The 22821-nt window shown below is 41.5% G+C and overlaps 1 protein-coding gene across 14 annotated transcripts in view; it reads right to left on the bottom strand.

Annotated features, from left to right (window-relative positions):
- GLYR1 (glyoxylate reductase 1 homolog) overlaps positions 1 to 22821 on the bottom strand; it is a 64120-nt gene that overhangs the window by 35262 nt on the left and 6037 nt on the right. For all 14 annotated transcript variants that reach the window (XM_044445651.1, XM_044445652.1, XM_044445650.1 and 11 more), the window contains exons 2-3: positions 19294 to 19330; positions 17443 to 17522 (exon numbers count right to left, since the gene is read on the bottom strand). In XM_044445651.1, coding sequence (XP_044301586.1) covers positions 17443 to 17522; positions 19294 to 19330 — 117 coding nt within the window. The remainder of the gene's footprint in view (positions 1 to 17442; positions 17523 to 19293; positions 19331 to 22821) is intronic.

The raw sequence follows: 22821 nt of genomic DNA, 5'->3' as shown, positions 1-22821 counted from the left end.
TGTGTATTTCCACAGAATTTCCTGGCTTATACTCTGGGATGAATCCAAACTGAGTTACTTAAGCTTGGTTCCCTTAAAAAGCACTGTCATATTTAACTTGCTGCACTGATTTCAATGGGACTTATTTAACCTAACCTGGATCCAACCACGACTTTCAACTTCATTGTACCACTTAGCAACTATTTCATTTCAGGAATTTCCATTTCTGCAGAACATTCCCATATTGCTATTTTTGATGGATCACTCTTAAGTACAGCAGGATCCCCATATCCACAGAGATAGCTTCCAAGCACCCCAGAGGATGCCTGAAACTGTGGAAAATAGTGAACACTATATGTACCATATACTGCACATATACATTTAATTTTTCACAATTACACAAATTAGTTCTTACCATACACCCTACCAACCACAGCATACTTTTATTTCTTTCCCTATTAAATGGAGAATTTACACTTAAAGAAGCGCTTTATGATTTCTCTTTGGCATTTTACAACTTCTCCCAAATCAAACATGGTTAAATGAAAGTGTGGTAACTGAGCCAGTGAATATGCAAGTCCTGCTGTATTTATTGTTATTTATTTACTTGATTTTTCCCACCCCACTGCCACAAGGCTTTTATAAGTGCCACTGACATATTTTCTCATCTCTGGAACCAAATTGCTTCCCACTAAGGTACCAATGTATTGATCTTTTTCAGGAAAGAAAAGATGTTACGTCAGAGATTTTTCTAATGGACTTGCTTATCTCTGGCTCTTACAATATCTTGACCTCTTTGCTTTTTGTAATTAACCTATAATGTACCATGATTATCAATGTACTTCTTACAAAGGCCTGTTGTACATAGTAATTAGGGCATAGGACAATATTATCCACATTCATCACTTCTTGTGGTATGTCCCAAATCTGAATTATAATAAAATTGATACTTCAGATGATCTCCTAGACTAGGACCTAGAGAGTGGATCTGCAAAAAGTTCTGACTGAGTTTAGGTTTCAATCAAGTCCAATTGACTATACTGAATTTTAGACACTGCATAGGACTCCCGCATGTATTTATGATATACTTTTCGGGTGAATATGATGGATCAGAAGCTGAGGCCAGGGCAAGGGGGCACCTTTGAGGAAACACTGACCGGAAGCTCTACATTTTGAAACCCTTCCAGGCAAAGCTGGAGGCCAACAGCACTATGAAGTAGCACCAGGTCTCCAGCACACACCATTTCCTAGCTACCACCACCAGCATCTCACAGTCAACAGAGAACACCTCATCTGTACTGGTGAGGCTAGAAGACTGGAAGAAAGTTGCCGCTGCACCTCCTCCAGCTCAGGAAATGGAAGATCACCACACTAGCAATGACTCTTGTGTGCTCTACTCCCTTGCTGAATCATCCCTTCCATCACTAAGCAAGAGATCAGTCCTTGCTACCCAGCCAAGGTCAGGAGAGGCCTCATGTTTGTTATAAGCAAGATTCCTCACTGCAAGGAGAGGACCATGCTGGAAGTTTTATTCCTGATGTGCACAGATATCCTACATTGGTTTCTAAACACAAGAAACCATGTGGGAGCATTACCGTCAGATGCAGAAGTCCTTAAATGATTATCATTTTACTGACTACCCACAAAAAACTAGTGGTGAAGAAAATGCCTTCCCCATTCAAATCTTGTCTCTATTATGAATTCAAGATTTGGCCATAAGCAATCCTAACACTCTCAGCCCGGGCCCCTCAGCTGCAATGAGAGGCCACCACTCATGGATTACAACAAGCTCATGCATGCAAAGTGCTTCAATCAATGCTACATAAAATGCCAAATACAGACGATCCTCAATTGGCTTTGAAAAAGAGCATCACATCTTTTGGAGTGCTTTGGGCACATGCTGTTTTAGCCTGCATGTATGGGTGGGGGGGAATTGCTTGCACCCTGCGGCATTCTTGAAGACCATGCAGCAGAATTCAGGAGTTAGCCTGATTAACAGAGCATATCATATTTTATCAGGAGGTACCGAACCCCAAACTGCCATGAACAAATGAGCTCTAAAGAGCTAATTAAGGCATGCCCATGGATTAGTAAAGGGCCATGGATGGGGCAACTCTACTTTCAGCCACTTCAGTTAAGTGATACTTAGGATAAACAGTAACCAAAGTGGTCAGACAAGGATTCACAGTGAAGTGACCAAGAACTTCTCAGGGTAGCAACTGTTGTCTTAGCGGCGGCTGTTTAAAAAAAATGCATTTACACACTGCTTTCCCCAAACAGTTGCTTTTTGAAAACTGAAGGGTTCCTTTTTTCAGCCATAAGCTGATTCTGGCTTAAACTTAATTTTGAAGAGACAAAGGGTTTGGGGAAAAAACATGAGAAACCACACAGCTTCTCTACTACCGGAATCTAAGAGATGATGCCTCTGAATTAGCACTATGCAATAAATAGAATGTGTTATATTAACTGCTTCGGAATCCTGACAGGCAGTGAATGCTTTTACACACAGCGGCCTGATGTAGAAGTAACATCCCCAAACCACGGTCTGGAAAGTGACAGCCAACTTTGTGAACGTACATCATTTCACATTACCCCCTGACAGATCTAACCATGGTGTGGCATTATTTGTGCATTAATCAGAATTCCCCTCGTAATGATTTGAAATGTGAAGTGCGTTTACAAATCCTGGTTAAGTGAGAACCTTATTAGCATCAACCAAGGTTATAGTATCATCAGTACACATGTGAACTCATGGACTAAAAAAAGACAGTAAGGTATTAACTTAAGATGGGTCCCCAGTTTCAAAACTATACTGGTTTGTCTGCGCAAGACCTACTTCTCTGCAGACATACATGGAATTTGGCTCATGACAGTTCTTCCCATCACTTACCCTGGCTCCTTTCTAAAAGCTTCTGCTTTGCTGTCATGATTCTCAGTATGGGAACTTAAGGCAAGAAGTCAGTATGGCAATAATTAAGTGCACTACTGAAGAGGACTGTCTTAAATACTAAACTCAGGTAGTGAGTGCCCACAGAGCCAATGGATTCAAAAGGGGTTTCCTGAGAAATAAGATGAAGGTGTCAGTAAGTTGGGTGAATCCTAAAGTACTTAAAAAAACATAAATGCCAAATGGGGCAAAACCTTAAAACAAAGTCCCATAAGGATTGAGCATGCTCAGTAACAGAATGACAAGAATTAGCCTGAAGAAAAAAAGAGATTGGAACAGTGGTGAGGGAGTGTGATGCCCAGGTTAAGCTTCTTAGAGCTTATCCTATGCACTTATCAGACACCCTGAACAGATATACTCCTGCTAGAAAATAAGGACATACTGCAGCATTTTGTTGCAGTACACTTCCTAAATGCACGCTGATGTATTGTTGTTGTTATTGGTCTGACCCATCGCAACCCCATGGACAACATTTCTCCCGGCCTTCCTGTCCTCCACCGTCCTCCGGAGTCCACTCAAGCTCACACCGACTGCTTCAGTGACTCCATCTAGCCACCTCATCCTCTGCCGTCCCCTTCTTCTTTTGCCATCAATTGTTCCCAGCATTAGGCTCTTCTTCAGAGAGTCCTTTCTTCTTATTAGGCGGCCAAAGAATTTGAGTTTCATCTTCAGTATCTGGCCTTCTAAAGAGCAGTCAGGGTTGATTTCCTTTAAGACTGACTGGTTTGATCTCCTTGCAGTCCAAGGGACTTGCAGGAGTTTTCTCCAGCACCACAATTCAAAGGCCTCAATCCTTTGGTGCTCAGCCTTCCTTATGTTCCAGCTTTCACAGTCATACATTGCAACTGGGAAAACCATAGCCTTGATTATATGATCTTCTGTCAGCAGGGTGATGTCTCTGCTTTTTAGTATGCTGTCTAGATTTGCCATAGCTTTCCTCCCAAGGAGCAAGCATCTTTTAATTTCTTGGCTGCAGTCCCTGTCTGCGGTGATCTTGGAGCCCAGGGAAATAAAATCTGTCACTACCTCCAGAAAGTGATAGGACCAAATGCCATGATCTTAGTTTTCTTAATGTTGAGTTTCAAGCCAACATTTGCGCTCTCCTCCTTCACCTGCATCAAGAGGCATCATCTGCATATCTGAGGTTGCTGATATTTCTCCTGGCAATCTGGCAATCTTAATTCGAGCTTGTGATTCATCTAGCCCCACCTTTCTCATGATGTGCTCTGCATATAAGTTAAATAGCCAGGGCGAGAGTATACAGCCTTGTCAACTCCTTTCCTAATCTTGAACCAATCAGTAGTTCCGTGTCCAGTTCTCACTGTTGCTTCTTGACCCGCATATAGGTTTCTCAAGAGACATATAAGATGGTCAGGTACCCATCTCTTTAAGAACTTGCCACAATTTGTTGTGATCCACACAATCAAAGGCTTTAGCATAGTCAATGAAGCAGAAGTAGATGTTTTTCTGGAACTCCCTAGCTTTCTCCATGATCCAGCGTATGTTGGCAATTTGATCTCAAGTTCCTCTCCCTCTTCGAAACGCTGCCTATACTTCTGGTAGTTCTCAGTCCACATACTGCTGGAGCCTAGCTTGTAGGGTTTTGAGCATAACTTTGCTAGCATGTGAAATGAGTGCAATGGTGCTGATGTATACATTAGCTTTAATTCCAATATCTTAATTGTCAAGGTAGATATTGTATTACGTTTTATGTTTTTGTTGTTCATTTGAAAATGAGTACTGAAGTTGAGCTAAAATTTGGATTTGAAACATATCAGCATGCTCAACTTTGATGTGTATACAAAATTTCATTCTAATACCTCTAATACCATTATGCTAAGAACTGACAAAAAACATGCCAAACAATGAAGTGAAGCCACAGGACTCACTGCACTTTGTCAGCAACACTTCACCAGATTTACACAGCACTTTCAGAGTGTTCAATTATCTTTAATCTCTTTGTCCCAATAAACTTTATAACAGCTCTAAAAGGTAGCCTAGGAGTTTCAAAAAGTTTAGGTGAGCAACAAAAGTGATGGTTCACCTAGGCAACTCAGGGCTGAGCCGAGATCTCAATGTCTTGGCTAGTAGTTATATCCATACCGGCTCTTTCATTCAGTGGAAGACTTCAATTAGGAAGATATGGCTGTAAACACTCCAGGTGTATAAGCGACTTCTGTGCCCGGAGCCTACTTTTAAAATGCATCTTAAAATACTGCTGCAGGCATCAGGTTCACTCAGACAGGAGACCTGTGGCTCCCATATGGGCAATTCTTAACTGTTCAAGACTGCAAAAAACCACTGATTATGCAGAGACCTGCTCAGGCAGGGTTTCTTACTTCCTTAGCTTACTTCCTTACAAACCACTACTTCCTTATCAGTGCAGTCAAAGGGGCAGCCTTCTATTTGCTTTGTGCTACTCATTTATCCATCTGGCACCTGTAGATAGAGGTCACTTTGTCTAACATTTGAATGAAAAAGGAAGGTGGGAAAACATTATCTCCCTTCTGATTTAATTGTTGCTCAGCATTCTCAGGAAGGTACTATCTTAGAAAAACTGCCACTGCCAGTATAGATCCCGCTCATAACTTATGTAATAGTGCCTCTAGACCCAACAATCGCTCAGACCATGCATCAAGTACCATAAAAACAGCACAGATAAATCTCACTCTTCTCTGAAGCCATACCATGGGGCTTAAAAATCATTCCTTACATGCAGGGAGCAGTGACTATATGACTGAAGATGAGAACCATTACCTATGAAAATAGCTTACTGTACAAGAAACAAGACTGTGTTGAAATGGCCTTCGCTTTTCCCAACCCCATTGAAGGACAGATCTGAGTTTCCCTTGGGTGTGCCCATACTTGCGTTTAGGAAGGAGGTGGTTCTGCAACCCTAAAAGACAAGACTACGCTAACACCTTTTCATATTCCTGTAAAATGTGATAAAAAGGGAAGGTGTTTTTTCCTTGGGGCTCTAATTTGCCTATTTTGTGCATGAAGACCTTTTTCCGTATAATAAAGCTTCTTCCACCTCACATCCTTGGAGTGCTTGACTGGCTACTGTGCACTCCAGGACTGAATCCCACTTTTGTGGACAACACCATACACAGGTGACAAAGACAGGGAGGCAAATCTCAGCAATTTTGGGGCAGTACAAAACAGATGAAAGAGGACGAGGCACTGGCATGCCTCTAGGTGGAGGGCAGAAGCAAAAGTTTCCTTAAGGATTTACTGGGAATGAAGTTACATCATTATACAGCATTGTGTAAGGAAGCTGAAGGAACTGCCCAGAGCAGCCTTCCCCAACCTTGCGTCTTCTAGACACATTTGGACTGCAACACCCAGAATTCCCAATCAATGGCCCTGCTGGATGGGAATTCTGGGAGTTGCGGTCCAAATGCTTCTGAAGGCCACCAGGTTGAGGAAGGCTGGCCTAGAGAACGCAGGCCCTATGAAACCGACAGCAATGTTGAACTCTGTGTGGGTAACTTTCACTCTCTCCCACTCCCCACTTTCGATCCCCAAGTTCACAAGGCTTGACAAAGGACTTTGGCTCAGTCTTATGATAAATAAGGGATTTCTGCGCCCCCAGCTGCACTTCCTCCCAAACAAAGCGAGCTGTAGATAGCTGAGCAGCTGACAAAGACAGAGATGATGTCCCCTGTGCACCTGTGCTATTTTCAAATGCTGCAATGGGAAACAGCCACAGCCATAAAGGCTCCTTTCAGAATATCCTCCTAAGCAAGAGGAGGATTCTTTCCATAGAAGCAAGGCCACCAGAAGTCACCTCAGCAAACAGACAAGACGTGAGAAGAGTGGCGAGAAGGCACAGGGAGTTTAGGGCGCATCTAAAAGAGGTGATATTGGGAGGCGAGTCAGGCCATACATTGGCAGCGGGGTGGGGGGTCTCAGTGAGGAAAGTTTGGGGCTATATGTGGCTATTTAATGAATCCACATTTAGGGAGGTAGTGAACATCACAAACTTTGCGCTGTACGCCAATCTGAACATTTTCATGGAAAGGTGAAATAAAAATATACACATTTATTTTTCTCAATTCAAACAAACAAACGAATGAATGAATCCAAACAATAAAGACAGCGCATCTCAAGAAAATGCTAACACTTTCAGCAATGGCTTGCTGGGAATTTCAGAGTCTAACAGTTGAAGATTATTTTAATTATTGGAAGAACTAATGCTAGTTTCAGTAGGTCTGAACAAACTGTAATGTACCAAGATGAATATAAGGTACAATATAAGGTATAAGGTACAATATAAGATCAGATGCTGTCTATTCTCCTGTTTTTGCAATCTAGGCAAGGAGAGGAGCAAATTTACTGATCCCATTATGAGCCAATGGAATTTAATATGGCTCCCGGGCCAATGTTGTACAGGTCTGGCTTTCATTATCACAGGCTCTGGATGGGGAACAAACCTGCCCCTTAATTTTCCCAAGACTAGAATATTAACTTAAATTATAGGTTGTATTAATACATCTCTCAAGTGGAATCACAGTTGGCTACAGAATCAGACTCGAAAAGAGCTCATCAACGGCACCTTCTGGGGAGAGGTAACACGTGGGGCACTGCAGGGTACAGTCCTGGCCCAGTGCTCTTTAACATTTTTATTGATTTGCAGAAGGCACAGAACTGAGTGGGATAGCAAATACCTGGAAGACAGAAAGAAGATTGAAGGAATCTTGCTAAGTTGGAGCACTGGGCTGAAAACAACAGAATGAAATTCTACAGGGAGAGAGAGCAACAGAATGAAATTCTACGGGGGGGGGGGGGGAGAGAGAGAGAGAGAAATAGATAGATATTTATTTATTTAGACAACTCATATGCCGCCCCATCGCATGAGCCTAAAGTTCTGCAACTAGAGAAAAAGAAACCAATTGCATTGCTACAAGATGGGAAATACCTGGCTCAACAATACTGCAAGTGATAAGAATCTTGGAATTGTTGCGGATCACAAGCTGAATATAAGCCAACAATGTGGCTTATAACAACCCAATAGCAAAGGCTTCATTAACAGAAGTATCACTTCCAATTCATGTGAAGTAATAGTTCCCCTTTATTCAGCACTCATCTGAAGTACTTTGTCCAGTTCTGAGCACCACAGTTTAAGAAAGATGCAAACAAGCTGGAAAGGGTTCAAAGAAAAGCGACAAAGATGATCCATGAACTGGAAATAGAGCCCTATGAGGAGAGATTGAAAGAACTGGGCATGTTTAGTTTCCAGAAGAGAAAATTGAGGGGAGATATCATAGCTCTTTACATGTACCTGAAAGATTGTCACAAAGAGGAAGAACAGGAATGCTTCTCGATCACCTCAGGGTGCAGGACACAGAATAATGGGCTCAAATTACAGAAAGCCAGATTCAGACTAGAGATCAGGAAAAATTTGACAGTGGAACCAATTATTGCAGAAGTTTGTGGGGTGTAGTGACATCTCTCCAAGCAGTATTAGTCTAACCAGCGTTTCTTTGCTAATGAGCTTTATTGTTACACATGAGTCTCTGAGCACACCCAAAGTGAAGTGCTGAACCCCTTCTACTGTACATTTCCTGAAGCTCTCTTTATGAGTCCTTCTGTGTCTCAACCCCAGAGGAGCCACACTGTGAAAATGGACATGACTCTGCTCCTCCCAGTGTGTGTGTGTTGGGGGGGGGGTGCTTCTCCACTGGAGAGACTTTCCATTTCAATGTCTCCTCCCAAGGCTGGATTGACTTGTCTCCCTGCCTGCCCTTGAGCTAATCTCCCCCGTTGCTACCTCTGGTTGGGTCCCCCCGTTGCTACCTCAGGAGCTTGAACCACAACTGTAGTATCAGCCATTTAAAAAATGGTCTTACCCTCAAAATCGGAATCTGACTCATCAATACAAACCAGCACTAAGATAAGAGTATTTGCAAATGATCCATTATTAACAATAATGGATCCAGTTAAGGTTATGGACCAGATTAAAATGCATTTAACAGAATGTGGAGAAATAACAAGTTTACAAGTAATTTGGGAAAAATTGGAAATGTTATTTAATTGCAATAAAATAGAGAAGGATGAGATTAAGAGCAAGTTAGAACTTAAGATACATAAATTATTAAGTATTTATGTATAAATATTACCAAAATTGCAATGTTTAAGAGAGAATAATTTTGATAAGTTAAAAAATGAAATGAAAGAGAAAATGAATTTAGAAAGATTGGTTTATCATGGTTTGGTAGAATAGCAGGATTTAAAATGCAGATTTTATCTAAGATTAATTTCTTGTTCAGGATGTTGCCAATTAACAGAGAAAGATTTGAAAGAATGGCAAAACATGATTAATAAATTTTGTAATGGGGATAAAAAAGCAAGGATTAATTAAAAGCTGAAGTAATTATATGCCCCAGAAAACAGGAGGTTTAGGTATTACCAATGTGAAATTTTATTATACAGCAAAAGAAATAAGGCAAATATCAGATATTATATTACAGTCAGATATGATAATATGGGGTAAATTAGAATATCAAGATGTAGAGGGATCCTTATTAAATATTTTATTCAACAATACAATAAAAACATTAAAAATATGAAACCCCCTTTTTAAAGAACATGGTCAGAATTTGTAATAAATACAAGGACATATTTATCCCACTGATTTTGCCATTGTATCCAATTACAGAATTAGAAAGGTTCCCAGATAATTTGAGGAGTCGTCTGAGAGAAGTACTGAAGAGTAAATATGTTATTAGGTTGAAAGATTGGTAAGAGATAATGAAGAGTAAAGGAATGTTGCAAGCATTACTGGGACAGGGTAAAATGACTTGGTATAATATGCATCAATTAGATCATTGGACTAAAAATTGGTTGAAGAAAAATAATAGATGTAGAGGATATACTGAATCTGAAGATGTAATTTTACAGAAAGAAAAATAAAGTACTATATGGATGAAGGAATGGTCAGTAAAATTTACAATATACTACTAGAAGGGGAGGACTGATACTCTTACAGTGTCTTGGGAAATAAATTTAAAAAGAAATATTAGTACTGAAGAACAGAATAATATGTGGGATAAGAGAATTTTAGAATTTATGTCAGTAAGAATTAAAGAGATTTTTTTAAAATTAGTTTGGAAATGGTACTTTACTGCAGTCAAACTGAACTACATGAATAATGAATATTCCAATGTATGTTGGAGATGCAACTGGGAAGTGGGTACATATTCCCATATGTGGTGGAAGTACAAATATATAAATAAGTTTTGAGAAGTGATTTTTAAAGAAATTAGAAAAATATTGAATTTAAACATTGAAGACCCTGGACTAGCATGATTGTCATTATATACAGTTTCCATATCTATTTATTTAAGCAACTCCCTGGCTTCTGATTTTTCAGACGATGTTGGCTAAACATACTTCCACAAGGACTAGAAGCCTGCTTTTCTTTGGAAAAATTGAAATCTGTATACCCCAGAAGCCTAAATTCTACACTGAGAACATTCTATGAACCTAGAGTTGCCTACCTGTCCCTTACAGACAGGAAAGAGAAACTGCGCGTACCAATTATCTACCACGTAGTGGGCAAAATCATCCAACAGGACAAGATTAATTCCTCAGGGCTGCACTCTTTGGCATTCACAAAATGGTTGTACTTCTCCAAGCTTGAATTCTAACCTTCACACTAATTTAATAACAATGCCCTTCACATTCTTAGCATGTTTAGTAATCTATGCTGGGACTAACTAGTGTTCCAGACATTCACCCCACTTCCAAAAGCTTCCTTTGTAAACAGAAGCATAATACATTTCCCCACTTTTACATTTTTGCTCCCCTGCCCACAATATTTAATGGAAACACCTAGTCAGGTTGGGCAACAGCCTTAAAGCAATGAAAGGTATCCCACATCTATTGCAGACATTGTATATGGTTTGAAACCAAGCCAAACATTTAAAAAGTTATGTTGGTTTTTTAAAGAGTACTTCAATTAATGTCCTTTCCATGGAAAAGAAAGGCAATACAAACATTAGAAATTGCAAGAAAATTCTGAGGTTCCCACAATGGAGGTTGGAAACAAACTTAGAAAACAGTGGGAGCAGTTCCTAGATATACCAGGGACAGGGAATACAATGGCTCCTGCTGGAACAGGTTTAGCTAGGAAACACTTGCTGACAACAGACACTGTGTAGGTGCACAGCCTACATACACCACAAAGAACAAGGGTATTTGTCAAGCGCTTTAGAATATTCCAACTGGTTCACATACATATTATGTTGTAATCCTTACACCAAAATTGTAAGGTAAGTCAGTATTTTCCATATATTGCAAATGTAGTTAGGGCTGAGAGATGAGCCTGCGTGCAAGCTACCTAAGGACTTGCAGAACAGAGATATGAACAGATAATTTCCTGATGCACAGCTCTATTTTACAGCTCTAACCAACTCTGACTATATTGTGTTTTCGTAACTCAGCCACCAGGACTAGGCTGAGGTTTGGATGCCTCTGCTACACCAAATGAGAAGGAACCTTCACGGTAAGTGGTCGATGTTGCATTCTCAAGTTTGGTCTGAGGGAATATAACATAATCCATAACTGTTGACCCCTACAGCAGGAAAAGACTGCAGCTGAGTTTAAGAGGAATGCAGCATGTGTCTTCCAAATGCAGATTTTATGATAACAGTCCAGTTTATTACTGCCTGTTAAGAAAGTCAGGGTAGAATATGTAGTTACCTTACCATGCAACGAGGGGCACATTGGAGGAGAAGATAGCAAAAATGCTCACTGCCAGGTGGAACATGCCATGAAGTGCTGAGATTCATAACGGGTTGTGGAAATGCATGCCCTAAGCCTTATGACTACACTGGAAAGCCTTTCCCCTAAGGAAGTATGGTGAAATAATGCATAAGGGTCAATATGTCAGAGCTCTGCTTGTGGCATGTGTATATTTTGAGAGCTCTGCACACTTGGGAGGCAAGAGAACCTAGGATAAAAGGAAGGAACGAATTGCTTCTATGCTTTGTGGGGGAAAAAGGATTTGCTCTAGGAACAAAAGGTGGATCCAAGCATAGGATGACAATGACATTTTGGACCACTCAAAAGTAGCCCCATGATAGAAAGAACACCTAATTCTGAGTTCGTTCTGGCTGCCATGACTGTCACCAAGGCAATGAATACCCTGTCCCATGCCAACCACTCCATGGAGATGCCCCTAAGATAAATCCCAGAGAGTGACGGCAGAGTTTTGAGCTAAGCAGAGGATGCATAAAATCCTACAGCTTTCAGTTCCAGGAAGGATATGCCCCTATTAGCTATGTTGCACAAAAGTCAGTTATAACAGTGGGTGGCAGAGGGATGACACAGGTGTTACCTATCTTTAGACACCACAGGCCTCCTGATAAACTTTTTGTGAACGGCAGCAGGAGCAGCAAAATACTCCTTGCTAGTGAGGGCAACACTTCAAACACAATGACTTGCTTCTAGACAATCCTAATATGAGTTGCTACCTGCTCTTCTCTTTCAGGTTTGAAGCCCTTGGAATCATCCTGCGGCAAAGCAAAGGAAGAGTCAAGCATACAAAAAGCCCCCCACCCTTAAAGAGTAGAAGAAAAAACTGGAAATAAAAATTAAACTCTTAATATGCACTAAATGTTGAAAGAGGAATTAGAACAGTATCTGTCCTGGGCCGAGGCAATGAAAGAACTTACTGAGAGAAGCCATAGAGGCCAGGATCTAGGCCAAAAGCCTGATCACATGTTCCTTGCCTGGAGTGAACAGTGGGAAGAGTTATCCCATGATACTTGACTCTCTGAAGCTGATGTGAGTTGTATGATAGACAGCACACGAGGAAACAGTAAGATGTGCATCACTTGTCTGACTAATCCAGACTAAGATAGGTGTACCTTTCAAAAGCCAGGTGGCTACAATAACCATCTAAGCCTGGATGAAGGACTGGCTGCAAGAAGATGCAAGGCACAGCTGCTTACTGTCTGAGATCTGGAGAATTGTGTGTGCAGCTTTACATTTGCCAGGGGTGCAACAGATTTATTGACAGAGATCCAAAATGACTTACAAAGTCTATGAAGATGGATTGGCCAAAACCTCAACTCCTAGTGATTCAGCAACTAACAGCTGAGAAAGTCAGCCTTGACATCTAGGGCACTTTTACGTGCCAAGATGATATATATACGCAATATTGATTTATACCCACATTAGCAATGCGATTGCCTCTTTGTGGAGAATGCAGGATTTGGTACTACTTTGCTATTGTGGTTTGCTTTGGTCAACACGCTGACTAACCTAAGAAACTGCTGAAACAAGGCAGCTATTAACACAGGAAATGACTAGGGAAATACTGAGGGCTTATAAACCCTGTTTTATGGAGAAATCTCCACAAGATAACTCCTTTGTTACATTAAATCAGTGCTACCAACGCTCTGGAGAGATGTGGGATGAAGGAGTAAGTCAGCAATCACAGCATCGCTTTGAATAAATTCAAAGGGTTTGTCTAGGACCTCAGGTGAGTCCTCCCTGCAAGAGGACTTGCCTCAGGTTGTTCCATGTCTTGAGCGAAGCATGCCGAAGAATTAAAATGTTTTTCTTCCAAAAAGGTCTTCTGGGCTTGTGCAGGCCATGAGCCTGACCCACTGGGAAGATCTCCCAGATTATGAGACCTAATAGAACAAACAAGTATATTTGGGACTGTAAAGATTTCACTTCTTGTAGCAATTTCTGAAGCAAGTGTTTGACCCCCTGTTCACGTCTATGACTATCCCCCAGGCTGATGATTCTCTGGAGTGGACAAAAACAACTCTTTCTTGTATTCACTATAAACCCGGAGGCAAGAGAGCTTTTTGATGAGACCTAGTTGTGGCTTACCCAGAGAGCGCAACCTGAGATCATCTTGATACAGGAAGAGGTGGATGCACTGAAGGCAGAGGTGTGGTACAACTTTGACTTTGGAATATTCCTTGGGTACTGAAGCCAGGTCAAAGCGAAGGACCTGTGCTTTCTGTAAGCTTGTTTGGAATAGGGCAATTCAGGCAGTTCTCCATGAAGTTTACAGCAGCTAAGACTTTCTCCCAATGCAGGGCCCCTATTCAAAATTTCCAGTATGGCACGCCTTGTTGACATACTTGAAACCAAGGATGGCCTGTTAGGCTCCTCCCCTCTTTGGGACAATGAAGAAGCTAGAACAGACTGCTGAGAATTGTCCTTTGAAGTGAGCTCCCTACTTTGAGAAAATCTTGAGTGGCTTGAGCCATGATGACTTGCATTGGTCAAGAGCTAGAGATTAGCAGGAAGCTGTCCCTTACTTTATTGCTGAACACTATCCAGTAGTTTTCCTGATTGTGAGGATACCCAGGTGTAGAATAAGTGCTCCTTCCAACTGAAAGTGTGGCACCCTTAGTTGTTGCTGGGTAACCCAAAAGAGTTGGGTAGAAAGAAACAGGTTGTGTAGAAAACAAAGTTCTTGTTCCTGGATGTGAAATAGAATCTGGATCAAGAAATACAGTGGTACTTCGGCTCACGATCGTCTTGCTTCATGAACAAATCGGATCACAAACAAAAATTTCTGAAAAATTTTGACTTGGGTCACGAACACTGCTTTGGGTGGTGACCAAGATCGCAGCCATCTCCCCCTCCCCCCGGGAGTGGGAAGATGGCCACGATCCCAGTTGCTTTCACGCAGGTAAGGCATGTGTAATCAGAGGTGTGCTGCTCCAGGAAAGACAGAAGTAGCAAAGCAGAGCTGCAGGGGAGATGGCCGAGATTCCGCCTGTCTCTCCCGCAGGAGCGCGCTTCTGATCAGGCACGCCTTCCCTGCAGGAACGGAACTGCGATTGCGGCCATCTCCCCATCCCCAGTGCACCGTTTGCGCCCATCTCTCTCTCTCCTCCAGTGCGCCTGCAATCACCCCCATCTCTCCCCCCCACCCCCCAGCAAGCACACCGGGATGTCAGGCATGATCTCAGTCATGTTGGGGGGGGGGGAGATTGCCATGCATGTGTCGGGGGGGGGGGAGATGACCGCAATCTTTGTTGTCACTTTGTTTCACATGTTTCTGATTTAAAAAATGGTTACAGAACGGATTAACCTTATTTACAAATAACATTATGGGGAAATTTAACTTGGCTCACAACCAATTTGGGTCACGACCAGAGTCCTGGAATGGATTAAGTTCGTGAGCCAAGGTACCACTGTACCTGCATTCTCAAAGACTCTGGTAGAAAAAGGACCCCTATGTGGCTGAAAGGAAGGGAAATAATGCTTTGGTGGCTTCTTGTCATTCTTTGGTTTCAATGAATTTATCCTTGAGTGTTTCCTCCCAAACAGCTGAGTGTCCTAGAAGTGAAATGCTGCTAAATTGGCTCTGCAGCAGACATCTGCATCCCAGTTTTTTGGTCAGATGGAATGACTGGCCATGGTGAGCACTGTTATGGCACATGCTGGAAAGAAGTCAGAGTATCTAGGCTGGTGTCAGTCCCAAGGAATATGTTGTGGTCATTTAAGGAAATTCCTATTCTGACACAAGGAAGATTTTAAAAAATCAGCAAAAATTATGAGCTGCTGCCTCACGGACGCTTTTGAGTGTTAAGTCAGAGTGCTGCTTCCCTGACACTTTGAGGGGAGCACCTCCACACTTAGGAGCAATAGTACCAAAGACAAGGGCTGAGGTTGGGGCATCAACAAGGAATACCTTTAGATCCTCCGTTACCTGCTGTTAGATAACAACATGAGGGTGGGGGTGCCCTCCTGCCTCGAACCAGGGCTACTTATTCCCCCTTAACAATTCTGCCAGAAATAAAAGAAAGGGGTACTTTGGTTTTAAATGCTTTTGATTTTGGAAAAATGCATTAAGTTCCCTAAGACAACAGCTGTGAAGCTGGCTGAATGGATTCTTGTGAGCTGGGTTGCTTCGTTATGAAAGAGTCTGGCACTAGGTGTTCTCTCAATCTGACTATCAGAGTACACCTCTCCTCTTACTGAAGAAAGCTAGAAAGGATAGGATTTAGATTAGTCTGTGACCTACAGATTCAATGTCACTGTTCTGTTCCTAGGAGGAGACCTGTGACATATGCCGCAAGATCAGGGCTGTAAGGCAGAATTGATGGGTCAGTTCTGCTTTCCTCTGCCTCAACATTTTTAATGCCTCTTCTTGGAAATTTGGACAATGGCCACTTCTCTACTGGGGTCACGGCAGAGCAAACAGAAGAGAATCAAAAAGAAGGGGCCAAGACAGGATGAAAGGCAAATCAGAGGGGTCTTCTAAACAGAAGAGAGTTAAGAGAACGTCTATTGAAATGGACAGTATAATCGCGCATGAGATTGCTCCCAACACAGAAAGATGGTAGAAGAGCGTGCTAGCAGTTCACCTTGGGGGATAGAGAGATGAAGAAATCCTGCCTTTTCACCATCCTTTCTCCTCATCTACCCATCCTTCCTTCAAATGGCAGTCTTACCAAGATAAGCTGCCCAACACAGCTGTATGTGTACCTTTGGCAGCATATTTACTCTGCGCTTGTGACACAGAAGTCTAGAATTGCAAGGTGACTGGGAAGATGAGATTATCAGGAAAACCGTTCTTCCCATTCAGCTGCGATTCCTTGATAGTGGAGCAAGTTGCAGAACTGAAGCCTGGTTTTGAAACTAACACTCCATTAAGACAGGGACAAAATATGAGGGGGGAACCTGAAAAAACCAGGCATTATCTTCTGGTGGGTAGGGCCCTTGTAGTATAGGCTTCTCCTGCTGAGTGAGTGTTCTAGGAACCCATCTGTGTATCCAGCTGGGTTGTTGTGAAAGGCTGCATTCGGCTTTAGTGAAGTTTTTTAAAGAGACTCTTTCAATGCATTTGCCTATTTCGTGATGGCTGATTTACAAAAACAACATGCTGCAGTGAAATATTGTTCAGCAGTTTCTGACCAAAAATGGTACTACCTTGTACCCCACCCTCCCTATTAACCTGATCTTGCCCCATGTGACTTTCTTTCCCCGGAAGAAAAAAGTTCTCAAAGGGAAACGTTTTGCCAATGTGAAAGAGGTGAAACAAAAAATGGCAGAAGTACTAAAACGCATCAAAATCAACGCGTTCAAAACCTGTTTTGAGCAGTGGAAAAATGTTTCGATAGATGTACTGCATCAAACGGAGGGGACTTAGAGGTGACTTAAATTGGAACCCATAAAAAGAAATGCATGATTTTTGATAAATGAATTCCGGGGGGTTTTTTGGGTCTCCCCTCATATAAATGATCGAAGTCTCAGCACCAACCATACACTATCAAATGGGCCCTAATACAAAGAATCAAAATGTGTGATATAGTACTCAAGAGATGCCATGACTAGCCAAGGTCACCTGCTACCTAAGTCTTCATCTCTGACCATGGAAGCTCTAAAAAGTGGTTTGTATATGTGCTAGCTGATAAATTACAGTGGTTTCCCCAGAAAATTATGAAACTGTTGAGTGCCAGCTCAGAGTTTTTCCACAAAGGCTCTCCAATTTAAAAATGGATTTTACTCTCAGGCAAGAAGGGGATACATACTGGTCTTCTGTCCCAAAAAATTTCACAAAGAAGCACTTCTTCCCACGAGGCTTCTTCAGATCCTTTGGAGGGTTAACAATCTGTGAGCAAAAAATAAGCCATCATTAAGAGGTGATGAAGTCTGGATTTTCAGGACATACTCACTGCGCTTCCTCTAAAATCTTCTTGTGTGTTTTAATAATTACCTTTGTGAAACAAGATTAGAGTGAGGCATATGGCACATCTCGCAACTAAAGGCATTTTGTGACAAATTAAAGAAACAAGCATTCTGCAAATGGAAGTATATGTTGCTAGCTGTAGTGCTATCTCTAGTGCCCATTCCCTCAAATGCAAGAAGCAACCAACCACGCACAACCTTATCTTTTGCTTCATGTACACTAAGTTTAAAAAAATACACAAGATCGGAGTGTCTTTGACTTCGTATATAGGTTTGCGAGTTCCACCTCATCACGATGCACCTTAACATCTTCCACTACCCCGATACTGCGCAGGCAAGTGAGGTTTTAACATTTCTATGCATATTACTATTTGTACATTTGTGCCATTTGTAATCTCACAATTATGGCAGTCACTTTGATATTGACTAAGCATAGCTGGCAATTCTGCAAGTATTTTAGCACAGTTATATATTCTCTACCCAATGTAGTATCAAGACAGATTTTTATTTTTATTTTTTTATTTATTAAAACATTTTTATGCCGCCCCATTCGCCGAAGCCTCGGAGCGGCTTACAAAGATTGCAATTATCCTCATGGTAAGCTAATGCTGTAGAAATAGAATGGCTGTATCAGCCTATTAGGAGGTAAATCCAGACATCTGTCATAGCTGCCAGCCATTACTTCGGTTTCTTTAAATTTATAAAAGCAAATACTCTGCCCAACTCTGAAACCATGCTGCAGCAGTGAACAAAGGATGAAAAATCTTACCAAGTGATAAGAGGAAGGAGTTCAATGTATAAGTTCCCACTCAAAACCTACATCCTAGGCTCAATGACATAGTTACTACCATTATTTCATTGCATTCTTTTAAACTCAGAAGTGCTGTGAGAGGCTATGGAGACTGAAGAATCAGTTGGCAGCACCAGTCTAGAAGCATTAAACACAAATAATGATGCAGGAGCATGTGTTGCCAACAGTAGATCTAGAATAATAGCACAAGAAACAAGGCTGGGGAACAAGACTGGCAATACAATTGACAGAATGGTGGCACACGATGCTGGGACCACAGAGAAAGCCCTCTAGTAGCTCTGACTCAACAAGTTAATCACTACAACCTCCTGAATAGCTCCGTGTCCCACAGAATTCAGTTTGGGATGCCAGGCCGACTACACAGTTTGCACTATGATGACATCTCTAGCAAAATTCAATTCCTGCTTATCACAAGACAAAATTATGACACATCTGCTGGATATGACTTAGATTTGACAATTGACATTTGTAGAAGTATTATTAAAAACAAAATAGCTTGTACTTTTTTGGGAGTGCTGCAATCCTATTCATCCATTTGAGAAAATTCATTTCCCTTTTTCCTACACAGTTATTTAAGAATACCCTCCACTGAACCCAATAAGACTCACCCGCATAAATAATCATAGGACCAGACTATGCATCCCATTTTTAAGTTGGTACCAGGGCTAATTTAAGTTGTTCACCTAAGGATACAGTTTATTTTAAAAACCACCTAAATTTACCAAGTTTGCTTTGTGGTTGTGCGTCAACATGCTAAGGAGCAAGGTACATCACAAAATGCCTGATGTGCACTTTGGATTTAGCATTAACAAAAATCTCTTTCCCCAGCTAAGGAAAATGCCACAATTGAAGCACACAGTAGAATCCACTTCAAAAGACTCACCTTTCCTGGCCAAGGAGGGTAACGGCCCAGCTTCCCCCTATGGAAAAACCAGAAGTCAGTCACAGGCTATCAAAAAGCAGCAATTCTTCAACATCCTTCCCTTATCAAGAACTACCAGAAAAGAAAACCAAAAGCTATTTAGCAAATGGAAACTTAGATCTAGGACAATATTCCTTCATGAATACTACACAGCTATTATTACCATGGAGCTCTAGTAGTCTTGCTAGATGCAGCTGTTGGATGCGTGGATGCAGCTGTTCCCTAAAGTGACAGGCATACTTACAAACATGTAAAAAAATGCACCAGCCCTGACGCAGCTTCCTTTTCTATACATGGATCACATAAAGCAAGTCTTAAGAGATACAGAGAAGTTTAATTCATGTCCCATCTTTTTTTCCCCATTTCTAAGCCACCAAACCAGGAGTGGGGAAATGTTTGGCTTGACGGCTTTTCTATTTTGATGCAGCTCTTGGAGACCATATTCAATGGGCAGGCAGGGAGGAAAAATTCCAGTAGCCACCCCAATATATAATAGGAACCCTGTCTACAAGCAGAGCAACTTCTGCAGGTCTATTCAGAAAGACAAGTCTCTGCAGGCCAAGAAGGAGCAGGCCTGAATTATTTAGCAGCAGCTTCTTCCACTGGCCCTGTCCACACTGCAAAGAAAAGTTCTTGTCTCTGAACAGTAGAAGATCAAAACCAGGAGACGAAATTGTTGGGCTGGATTGGGAAACTCAATTCCTTCCCCAAACTAGGGACACGTCACATAAGCACATAAAATCATTTAATTCTTTGCTTAGACAACCCTAAAAGTGGACTTTCCTTCTTCTGTTACCTTCACAGTATTTGGAATAGAAATGGTTTGAAGTTAAGGTTCTTTAAATAAGATCACAGCCAACTTATAGGTGGCATCAAGCCAAATTGAAAAGGGCACCTAGAAAACAATTTGAGGTAATCCCCCATCCCAATAGACAGAGACTAAAATCTCTGGTTTTGTGGGTAAGAGGGTTGGCTACAGCAGCCATTCCATTATAGGCTCTTTGCTGGGTTTTTTTCTGCAGTTTTCTCTTAAATTTAAAGAAGCCACCCTAAAACAGAATTGTGTATCCAGTCTGTACAAGTACAAGAACATAATTTTCATACCTTTTGCCCCAAGTGGGTTCAGAAAGAGTGGAAGACATGCACAATAGATTTAAGCAATTTGCGAAAGTATCGTGGGTAAGGCGCAAAACTATTGTGCATAGTCTGTGGAATAAACCTTGTTCTGCAGATTTCACTTACAGAAAAAAATAGCTCCTAGCGCTTTTTCAACTGCAGATTGTACACAAAAAATGTCCTACATTTAGCCCATCAGAAACTATGCCGATATCAGGCAATGACACTATTCGGGCACAGTTGCAAGGACAAAATGTCACCAACCCCCTTCCTTTTCTACCAGCACTAACAAACAGTTCTCGGGGCTTGCACGAAACGACACAGTGACACAGTCCTTGCCTGCTAGGAGAAGTGTTATTTACAAATAGCACACATACATCAAGGGAATTGCCAGGATTTCAGTTGAAAGCCTGTCTATTTGCTTACTATCCTATCTTATGATGTACAACAGGACTGGGTAACTTGCAGCATTCCTGATGTTCTGGTCTACAACTCCCATCAGCCCCAGCTAATGAAGCCAATAGTGATGGATGACAGGAGAAACTGTAACTGAAACATTTGGAGGCTGCCTCTGCATCCAGTGTACAAAACCCATGCAGATTAATTTACCACTGATAAATAGGATTGTTTAATTATGATTAATTATGATCGATGAATATGGAATTCACTGCCAAAGGAAGCAGAGGCTTTAAAAAGGGATTGAACAGATTCATGAGGGAAGTTGCTATCTATCTATCTATCTATCTATCTATCTATCTATCTATCTATTTAAAACATTTCTATGCTGCCCCATTCGCCGAAGCCTCGGGGAGGCTCACAACATAAATTAAAATAGAATACATTAAAATATAAAACAAATTAATATAAAATAAGTCACCCTGGCCAGATAAAATAAGCAAATAATATTAACAATTAAAATGATGTTTAAATAAAAAGGTCTGCTATCTGTGGCTATTAGCATTACTGGGCGTGCGCTGCCTCTTTTACCCAAATCAGCATGCCCACATATGCCAGCTGCTGAGGAGCTTAGGCAGGCAGAGGTCTTGCACCCATCCTGCTTGAGCAAGCCTGTGAGCAACTAGTTGCCAACATGAGTACAGAGTGCTGGACTAGATGGCTCTTTAGTATGACCCAGCATAGCTTTTCTTGTGTGTGCTTATGATAAAGCTCCTTTTAAAGGAAGATAGTTGAACACACAACATGCATGGGACTTGTTATTTAGTTTTGATTAACCCTGCATAAGCAAGTCATATCATTAAGCACAATCAGAATGGTCTGTCACCATGACAATTCAGTGTTGTTTACCCAAAGAAGACATTATAATATAATCTGGGGTGAGATTAGTTGAGATGACACTGTAGAGAACATGACATTCTCAATAAATAAGAATGGATCCAGTTTCCCCCCAGCAGTTACTTTGTGAAAGTAACTGAGATCCAGCAGAGGCTCATGCTGGAAGATGATTTTCACTAATTACCCCTTCCCCCTGCAGCCTCCTGGGTTACCCATCACTATTCCAGATGCTTCACCAGTCCTCTCGAACAGCTTTTAAGGAAACACAGGGGAAAATATAATGGGTAAAATCAGCAAGGATCACCTTTACTTCATATTTCAGTGGGAGCATCCTGGGTATGGAATTCCACTGGTATGGACTCCAAATCCAATCCATACTATCACAAAACTAGAAGAATAAAGCGTGCAATTTAATTTGCCCTGTGCAAACTCAGTCATTACGGTATTACACACAAACCATCTAAAACAGGTCAGTGTGCTATGCTGACAGTAAACACCCTGGCTGTCATTTGGCAACTTCCAAACATCATGATAGGTAGCCAAAGGATTTAAGAGTCAAATACAGTTAATCCCTGTTTAGGTATTACCAACAGTCATTTTTGGGCAGGTGGAATAGATTTCAACCTATACAGCCAGCCCACAGCATCAGAAAAATGCAAAAGTTCTTAGCCTCGATCCATCTTCCCCAATCCTGTGGTTTCCAGCTGTGCTGGGATTATAGTTCCCATCAACCTAAGAGTTGCAATATGGGAATTATATGAGCTGTAATTTAGTACATCCTGGTGTCAGAGGGGGAAGACTGACCTACACAATCAGGCACCTAGTGTTTTCCCAATTTTGCCAGCAGACTGGAACAAAGGAGGCTGTGTTATACAGAGCCACTCTACTGGTACATCCAACCCAATACTTACTAGCAATAGCTCTCCAAGGTTTTGGGCAAGAGTTTTCTAGTCCTACCTGAAAAGCGATTGTTTGAACCTGTAATCTTCTACTTGCAACACATGCATTCTACCGCTGAGCTACTGGTTAAGACAAGTTCTGCACAGGGCTTGAGGTCTGGAGTTGCTGAATCAACTAGTC

This window comes from Varanus komodoensis, unplaced genomic scaffold (assembly GCF_004798865.1).
Source record: "Varanus komodoensis strain SLA01 unplaced genomic scaffold, ASM479886v1 scaffold49, whole genome shotgun sequence".
NCBI classification, from domain to species: domain Eukaryota; kingdom Metazoa; phylum Chordata; class Lepidosauria; order Squamata; family Varanidae; genus Varanus; species Varanus komodoensis.
The sequence above is the reverse complement of the archived record's forward strand: the minus strand, read 5'-3'. Positions and strand labels throughout refer to the sequence as shown.